The sequence below is a fragment of the Alligator sinensis genome, unplaced genomic scaffold, assembly GCF_000455745.1.
Source record: "Alligator sinensis unplaced genomic scaffold, ASM45574v1 scaffold144_2, whole genome shotgun sequence".
In the NCBI taxonomy this organism is placed as follows: domain Eukaryota; kingdom Metazoa; phylum Chordata; order Crocodylia; family Alligatoridae; genus Alligator; species Alligator sinensis.
The window spans coordinates 4,347,767-4,357,279 of NW_005841872.1; the positions used below are offsets into that span (position 1 = coordinate 4,347,767).

Sequence of the window (9,513 nt, forward strand, 5' to 3'; positions counted from 1 at the left end):
TGTGTGTTGCGGGGCACCCTGCCCCAGCTGGCCTCGCCCTGTCCCTGGCTCAGGCCACATTTGCAGCTTGAGAGGGGCAGGGGGGCCGGGCCAGAACCTGTGGCGCCAGTGAGGGGAAACAGTGTCTGGGCCAGCTTCACCTTTGCTGCTTCTGCTTTGCTGCATGGGACTGGAAAGGGCCCTGCCCTGCAGGTAAGCCCAGGAAAGCGGCTGCTGGGCAGGCTTTCCCTGTGCCATACCGTGCTGCTCGGGCTGTGCGGGGTCGGGCTGGGCCCGTGCTGGGGAGGGGAAACAGCAGCTGGGTCGCAGCTCCGACCCAGTCAGCACCAGGAAGGAGGGGCAGTGGTGGAACTATGTGCCACTTGGGACGGGACGGGACGGGACGAGCCCGGCTGGAGTAGCAGGGGTCTCAGCTGCACTTGCCCCCTACCTGTGCTGGTCAGTCCTGAGTGGCACATGGCTCCGCCGGTGCCAACCCAGCCGGGTCCGTCCTATCTGGAGCAGCATGCAGCTGAAGCTGGCTTCCCACGTGCTGCTGGGGTTTATATACACTTACATGTTTGTTCAGTCCTTGTAAAATCTTCCATTTCCTCTAAAACTCCCTCTTGATTACTGGTATTATTTTTCATGCCGTATTTAGTCAGGCATCCATCTACAAACATTTTCTGAAGTTGTTGCCCCAAGGCTAGAATAAAACCAAAGAATCTCTTTTTGTTTGCTGTGCTTGTTCTGCATTCAGTTCCCTTAAGAGTGACTCTGGTTACTCCTAACTCTGAAACCACAATGGGAAACCCAATTAATAAACTCAAATGTGTTGACATTGTGGCTTCCCTCAGGAGGAGAAAATTCTAACTTCCTCTAAGATGCAAGTACCTGACTCTTTTACAAAGAAGCTGTTCTTGATAAATTGTTCGCAGGGAATCAGGATACTGTGCATATTGTGCAATATTTTCTATCTCCTCAAGTTTTTACATTTGGTGGTATTATGTCATTTTCTGTTCTTCAGCACAACCTACATAATTTGTGGTTTAAGATTCAGATTACTTCAACAGCCACTTGGAAAATGGGCTGACTTATTCAGGAAAATGTTGGGATTGGTGGGGATATCTATTAAAAGCACCCATAACATGGTTGGGAATAACTTTTCTGCTGAGTGAGATGGAGAATTTACATAAATATTCTTCCTCCCACATTTGCTGCGGCTTCTTGGTATCTTGTCTCTGCCAATAATGCTGACTGGATTTTTTTTTAAAAGGGCATCTATTCACGGACAAATGCAGTTTGTGCTCCAATTCAAGAAGACGGTTTCAAAATATGAAAACATTTTCAAAACTAAATGGTTCAATGTTTTGGTTTTAGAACACTATTTTATGACTAAATTTAACATAAAAATAAAATTTGAAAAAGATAGTTCTCTGTTATGAGCACTTCAGGTTAAGCAAAACATGTTTATTGTGACCCATAAGAAAATGTTTTTGGTTCAGGAAAGAAAATGTGGCCAGTTTAAGTTAACCCAAAATGAAAGTCACTTCTTTGCTTGGTATTACCTGATAACACTGCAGAGGATTCACACAGGACCTGGTCAAAATATTTTGAACTGAGTATACTTTCACCCAAATGTGCTATTTTATCAAAACAGAGATGTTTTACAGAGACATATTGATTGCAGTAATATTTTTGACAGGATGGTTTATGAGGTCCTGGATGGGCTGACTTTGGTCACTACTGCTGAGAAAAAGAAATCTGAATTGAAAACCTTGACCTTTTCAATCCAACAACAGGGTTTTTAACATGTTCAGATGTTAAAAGTATCATTCTCCTTCCAATTCAGAATGAAAAATGTCAAAATCTCCATTTTTTTTCCACAAAATGTCATTCTCTGTCCAGCTCTGCTGCTTAGTGGCTGTCCCAACCTTGACACAGAAGTAGAGTAGACAAGCCCTGACAAGACCCTGCAACCTTATTCACATCTCTGATTTTTTAAGTGCAAGTTGAGGCATCCAGTCCCACTTCAAAGTTGAACCCAGCATCTCCCCACCTCTAGAATAGCGTTACCTCCTTATTATGCAGGTAAAGCTAAGCAGACAGGCCTTTTGGTTTTTAACTGAGCCCCAATTGTGTGTGGTCTACAGATGACATTTGAGTCTTATAGGCCTGGTTTTCTTTGTGAGCAAAGGGTAAGTTGTGTGTTTTGTCCATACTTGAATGACTCCAAGCAGAAAACAAGGAGCATTTCCAAGACCCGGGTTGTTACAGACCCTCACTGTATAATATATACATTTTTTTTAAAGTCAGGATTATAGAACCATCTGTTACATTTCCAGCCGATTATTAAGGTGCTAAAATTAGAGGCAACAAGGTAGGGGTGGCCTGATCAAAGAGAAATTGAGTTCCACTGTCCTTGCTGTGCTTTTTCTCACTGAAGTCTTGACAAAAAGGTGATAGAACTCAGTCCTATCACACTGTGTATTTTGTCTTTGAGTTAGCTGAACCCGAAGAAAACTCATATCAATAGAAGATATGAAATAAACGTGTTATGGCAATAATAGATAACACCACTATATTTATGTCCTACATGTGGATGCCCATTAATATCAGGCACATTTTTATCTTTAGCTATATTTTTTCTTTGAGAATGATAACTGTATTGGAAACTAATTTCATATGAAATAGTTTGGTTCAAGATATTTTAAGGTGTCAGTGGCACAGAGACTTACACACATGCTCTTCTTTATATACATGTGTAGTCTAATCCAGTGTTTCACAACCTTTTCCAGCCTAAGGCACACTTACATTAATAAAAAATTTCCACGGCACGCCTGTTAAGGCATTCCCCATCCTCGTACCTATTTTAGCGTATTCCCATGGCAAAGTTCCTCAGCACGCCTGTTCATTTGTGATGGCACACTTTTGTGCTGCAGCACACTGGTTGGGAAACACTGGTCCAATCAATAAATTCAGGAAGATCGGCTATGTTCAGTGAGTCTTCTTATGCATTTAACTGTGTGTGTCAGTCTTTGCAGTATTAGAATCGAATTGACTTCAGAGCACATTGATGAGAAAAGTTATTTATACTGAAATTTGCAGTTAAATTTCACCTTGTTTGAATTCCCTGATTGATTATACCTCATTTATGGCTATTTTGATTTCAGATGTTTGTGGCCCTTCTCTTCTGGTACCAGTTCTATTGTGGGTTCTCTGGATCTTCAATGATTGATCAGTGGTATCTGATCTTCTTTAATTTATTATTCTCTTCCCTCCCACAACTGATAACTGGTGTGCTGGATAAAGATGTCCCAGCTGAAGCACTAATTTCTATACCTCAGCTCTACAAGAGTGGTCAAAATATGGAGGTAAACATTTTTTCTTTTAACAGATTATATTTGATGCTGTGAATCTAAGTGAAACTCAGCTTTGTTGGCAAAGGACAGACTGTCATCAAGTACAGCAAAATAGTCTGAGAAGTTGTTGCTGTTGCTTGTTAATATTTCTAAACAAAGTTAGCCAAAATGTCCAATTGCCAAAAATGTTTTTAAGCAAAATACCTTTTTATAATTTGTTTCTTAAAATACATGAATTTCTATTAGTGATTTTTTTTTTCAATTTTACTAAGGACCTATGCAATTATCTAGACACTGTTATGTATTTTAAATATAAGCATAAAAAGTCATAGCAAATATTGTATAATAGAACAGAATGGATTTTTATACAGTAATGTATAAATATATCCCTATGCCCCAACAAAGAACAAGGTGTATAGCTCCTTTCCTCCTTCAGTCTCCATCCTTCAAAAGATAAATTAGAAGTGTTCCCTGAGAGTTAATATATCTCATCTCTGGTGAACCAAGTGGCGAAGTGAGTTGCAAAGTCCAAAATCTGCTATGGAAAACACCTTATCAGCATCTCATTTTTGCTTAAAATACATGGAGAGAACAGAATAGACTCAAACTAAACCATTTCTGTTGATTGCATCTGCAATTGTGTTGTTTGGGAGTGAGGTCGCTTCAGTTCAGTCAGAATAGCAGCAGCAAAAGATGCCATCTAGAGCAGACGCTTTAAAACAACTCCCTTAAAGATAGCTGGGACCTTCTGAAGGGAGAGACTTTAAAAATATGCATTTAGTATATTTAATGCTGAGCTTCTTTTGTTTTATGGAGAATTTAGTTGGGGAACTCTAGTTTTTCTCATTTTCAGTCCTTTTTGCCCATTTATTTGTTTGTTGTTTGTTTTTGGTTTTTTGACCCAGCTGTGGTTGTCTGATTTTATTCTTCAGCAGCTTGGTGTTCTCGTCCAGCACATTCAAATTTAAAGTTCTACAAGATAATGTCTTTCTTTTTTCCCCAATGAATGATGACAAACATGGCTAATTTATTTTTAAGCCCATCTGGAGATTATATCTCATTTTCTTCATTTACAGACCTGTGTGAAGGAAGGATTTGTTTGGCAAAACTGTCAGGAGACTGATGAGAAAACATTCTGAGTTTAAAGCAAAGCCTGTAGTCCATTCTGAGGTTCTTTGGAAATCTCTGAATTTTCATTAGAAAGCTAACTTAGATATTTTCATTAGAAAGCTATCTAAAAAGACATGGAAAGAAAACTTGCTGAAACTTTCCAACTGTAGATAGCCAGGAAGTTCCCACTCTGGGAAGATGTTTCATTCAACCAGTTAACATTGTTCAATTAAAGCAAAAAATACTATAGTTTTATCTCACTCTCCTGAATTTCATTCCTAGATTAAAGTGCTATTCAACTGGAGGGAAAAGAAGCCTAATGAATTAATCAAAGGATGTATTTGTATTACAGGAAATATATAACTAAAATCAAAATATTATTAAAATAAATGTGTATTTTACAAATCAATAATGCACAACATTATTTTCCATAAGTCCAGTTGTTCTACATGATCATGCATGGAAATGTAATATTTATTTATGCCAATGGTTTAGTAAAATTCAGTACTGTTTTTAATGGAATGGTTATGATGTTGATGTGTAAATATTAATTATTATGGATTATTAGATATGGGCCATGGGGCAGAGTATACCCTCTGAAAGAAAACAATCCTCCCAACAGGTGACAATTTATAGGCAGAAAGTTTGTGATTTAAGTCTCAGAATTTCCAACAAATCATTCCATCAGGAGGGAGAAGCTTATTGATGTATGAAGGGGTGAAAATAGTGAGGTTGGTTGTACAAACACTGGGGGAAAATACATTCAAATATCCAAAAATGTCTTGAATAAGTATCTTTATCATTAGGTCATTACTGCATGTTTTTTGTTTCACAGGATTATCAACCACACATGTTTTGGATGAACATGATTGATGCCCTCTATCAAAGCCTAGTTTGCTTTTTCATCCCTTATTTTGTAAGTTACCAGTTTAGACCTTGTTTCAAGAAGTGTGAGGAAAAGACTTAAAAATGCAGACTAGTCTAAATTTGTTTTCCTTCCTTTCAGACTTTCTATGACTCAGATATGGATATTTTTTCCTTGGGAACTCCCATAACCACAATAGCTCTTTTCACCATCATATTGCATTTGGCTGTTGAAACCAAAACTTGGGTAAGGTGTCCAGAGACAAATTATATACAAGTCAGCACAGATATTTTATGCCTGTGTTTAATGTCACTTTTTAAATCTATGAGAAGCATGTTTCATTCTCTCAGCACTTGCTATATTTATCAAATAGTTTAATCAAACATGAAAATGGTTATAAGCTCTGACCTGTAAAAGGACTTATCATTCTGTGAACATTAAAATAATTTATAACATTAATGTGTTTTACGTACTTAGACGTTGTACCTAATATTAAAAATTCATCAAACATGTTGTTTTTTCTAGACCTTTTTCCACTGGTCCTCTTGCATCTTCAGCATTCTTTTATTTTTCTTTGTGGCTCTGGTTTACAATGCATCCTGCCCAACATGTTATCCTCCATCCAATCCCTACTGGACTATGGAAAAATTGATGGGCGATCCTATGTTTTACTTGACATGTATCATATCACCAGTTATTGCATTACTGCCCAGGTATAGTATTTCCCTTTCTATGTGCACACTAGTTATTGCATATTCCTTATATCTATTGTTTGTGTTGGAACTCAAATGATGGTGAAATGATGTGGCTGAGTATAGAAAAATCTCCCACCCACCAAATTATAATTTTTTTTCTTCTATTGACAGCTAGATGAGGTGCATTATTACTTTTATTTGATAATTTGAAGTATCTAGTCAGTCAAATTTTGTGGGTTAGTATTATCACTATTTGTTGCTTATCATCAATCAAATTAACATCAGGATATTTATGGGCTTTCTATCCATCATCCTTTTTCTGATAAATGTAAGGAATAGACTTTGCTATATTAACTGTCATTTTGTTAAAATAATCATGATGCACTTTTCTGAGGATATTTTTTTCGTGATACAATCTTAAGCAGTTCCTGTTTCTTTGCTTTCTGTTGTTTTTTGTGGGATGGATTGTGGTTGGTTGGGGTTGTTGTTGCTGTTTTTTACATACTTAGGTTCTTCTTTGTTCAGATTTCTTTATAGAACTCTTCAAGGGACACTCTTCCCAACCCAACGCCAACTTGGATGTCAGCTGCATAGGTGGCCTCTAGGGACGTGCAACCACATTCTGAGCAAATTGAAGATCAAAAAGAAATCCACCCCCCAGAAACACCCTTTTGCAGAACCATCCATGCAGAATCCTACATCAAATGTTAATCCCTGCTATAAGGTCTCTAATGAAAACATCCCCTCACAAGTATCTGAGCATGGAAGTGAGTCAGCTCTTCCTGCAAGTACAAGGGCAGAACACACAAGAGTACTGGGTGCTGCTGCCTCTCCCCAAGGTCCTCTGTTATTTGGGGAAATTAAACAGTCCTCATTGGCAAGTAATCAAGAAAGATCCTTTGGATTTCATGAAGTTACGTGCAGCACTTCAGAGATGGAGTCAGCATCTGTAGAAGAAATGTTCCCATGGAACTCAACAGTAGACCAATCAGACTTCAGCTTGTTGAAGTGGATCACATCCACTCCACTCTTTAGTCGGTTTGGAAGAGTTTTACAACTGTCATCAAATAGTTTACAAAATGAAACACAGAACAACATATCTGTGCTTGGCTCTGGGTCATCTTTGCATCTGGGTTTCAAAGGTATAACAGAGCAGAATTCGAACAACTTCCAAGAGAAAATTAAAGGGACGCCAGCTGATTGTTGTATAAGTGACACTCTTGAAACCACCTTCTTATGACATGAACTTATATAAATATATATATATAAATATTTGCACAGATTTATAGTGAAATTTCTCTAATTGTTTCCAAAGATGAACCATTAAAATCAAAGGTACAAAAAGTTTATTTTAAAAAAATGTTTCTATACAATATATCAAAATAAGAGCTTTAAATATAAGAAACAGAAACACTTGAAATTTCCATTTATATTTGTTTATTTTTTCATCTAATTTTGTAAGAAAATGCAGTATGTCTTATTTTCCATTGCTTCTCTTGGATTTCAGCAACAATTCTTGACATGATTATAGCTGGCTCAGCAATCAGGGAGAGAAAAACATTATGGTAAACACTATATCGAGGCAGTTTATATCATCTTGCATCTAATTTTTTTTTTTAAATCTCATAATCAGGTTGTGAGAACAAACTCCAAGGCAAGGCTTTGAAAATAAATACTGTTAACATTTACAGAGAGGTGTATTTCACTACCATATAAATAACAGCATTGTTACATCACCATATTTTGATATCTCAGCAATAGCATTTTATTTGTCATGATAATATAATAAATAAATTATTATCTATATTGCAAAGTGATTGTCCAGTCTGGCGTTAATAAGAATTCAATCCTTCTCTGCAATCAGTAAAAATAACTTGCATTTGGTGGGTTACTACAATATGTCAGATCATTCATATTCAAAAGAAGAATTGCTTTGCTTTGTAAAGAGATCACAGGGTGCACTAGTGTTTGTACATTTTAGGTGATTTATAAGTTTGTGGGAGCTGAGGGAGCTCAGCTTGTTTCAGCCTGCTGTGCCAGGCAGCCATAGAAATCAGGCTAATTCCTGAACAACTTAGATACAACTTGCAACAGGGCAGATAGTGGGGCTTTGTTATGGTCTACAACCTCGTTCACTTCTGGTTCAGTAGCTTGAAGACTACCTTTGGCAGCTTTTTTGAGTATGCCATACATATCATATAAATAGTATGCACGGCCTCATGCATAAACAAAAACAGGGCATACTTGTTCAGATTTTCACTTATTTTCCTTTAAGCTCAATGCTTCAGACTCCCTTTGTATTATTTTATATTAGCAGTAGAAACCCGAAGCTTACACTCATCTCATTCTATTTGTGGACAAAAAAGTTTTACCCAAGCTGGCTCCCCTTCCCATTGCCGCAGTGCATTAACCTATAGTATTTACCACAGGGGCAGGCAATTATTTCAGCTGGAGGGCTGCTTAACAAGTTTTGGTGAGCTGTTAAGGTAGCCCCACCCCCCCGACAGTTGCCTCCTTGGGACCAGAAGTCCTCTAAACCCTGACCTTTGCCACCAGTAATCTATCCCCTTGTCCTGGAAGTACTCCTTTTGGGTGGGGGGGCGGGGTTGCCATTTTAAAACTGGGGAAAAAACCATACTAAAAAAATCACACATCTACTGTAACTTAGTTTAATTTTATTTTTAAAATATTTTTCTACTGATTTAGGTGTATTTGTGTAGTGTATCTAGAGGTGATTCCATAATAGCTCAAAATATAATCTTACTCTTGTATATTGTGTGTGGGGAGAGTTAAGATTAGATGATCTGCCCAGGTCCCTTCCGACCCTAGAAACTATGAAACGAAGAGGGTGTATGTGGGAGCTGTGCAGTTGGGGAGTGGGTATGGTGAGTAGGATGTGTAGGGGTGGGTGTGGAGAGGTATGGGGTGTGGGGGGGTGTGGGTGTGGTAGGAAGGGGAGGGTGTTGGATAAGGGTATGGGAGTGTGAGGGGGGGGGGCTGTGGGTATGTGCTGGGAGTCTGGTGGGAGATGGGGAGCCAGCTCCAGCCATCCCATCTCAGCTACAGTGCACAGTTCCTGGCTGCAAGGCTGGGACCCCTGTGGCATGCCACAGATCTGACCTGACCTGGCCTGGCTCCTCCATACCACATTGCGAGGTCCTGGCCTTGCAATGGGGAACCATGCACTGCAGCCAGGATGAGCCAGACCAGGCTGAAGGATCCCAGCCTTGCAACTAGGAACCACATAGTGCAGCCCAGAGCCAGTCCAGCCCAGCCCAGCCCAGCCCATCCTGGCAGCACACGGTTTCACGCTGCAAGGTCAGAACCCACGCAGTGCGACGTGGAGGGGACAGGCCAGACCGGGCTGGCCCCATGCAATGCTGTGCAGTCCTCAGCCTTGCAGCTAGAACCTCATTGTGCCAGGCCGGGCTCTGCACTGGCCAGGGACAGCGAGGCTGTTGTACTTCCCTCTCCTCCAGCTGCTGCTGCTGCTGCTCCCGCT

The 9,513-nt window shown here is 39.4% G+C and overlaps 1 protein-coding gene across 2 annotated transcripts in view; it reads left to right on the forward strand.

Moving 5' to 3' along the window:
* Nucleotides 1-7,765, forward strand: part of ATP10A (ATPase phospholipid transporting 10A (putative)) — a 170,909-nt gene extending 163,144 nt beyond the window's left edge. For both annotated transcript variants that reach the window (XM_025195615.1, XM_006017071.3), the window contains 5 exons: nt 3,153-3,353; nt 5,287-5,367; nt 5,458-5,562; nt 5,842-6,029; nt 6,537-7,765. In XM_025195615.1, the coding sequence (XP_025051400.1) occupies nt 3,153-3,353; nt 5,287-5,367; nt 5,458-5,562; nt 5,842-6,029; nt 6,537-7,251 (1,290 nt within the window). In that variant the 3' untranslated portion in view covers nt 7,252-7,765. The remainder of the gene's footprint in view (nt 1-3,152; nt 3,354-5,286; nt 5,368-5,457; nt 5,563-5,841; nt 6,030-6,536) is intronic.
* The last annotated feature ends 1,748 nt before the right edge of the window (nt 7,766-9,513 follow it).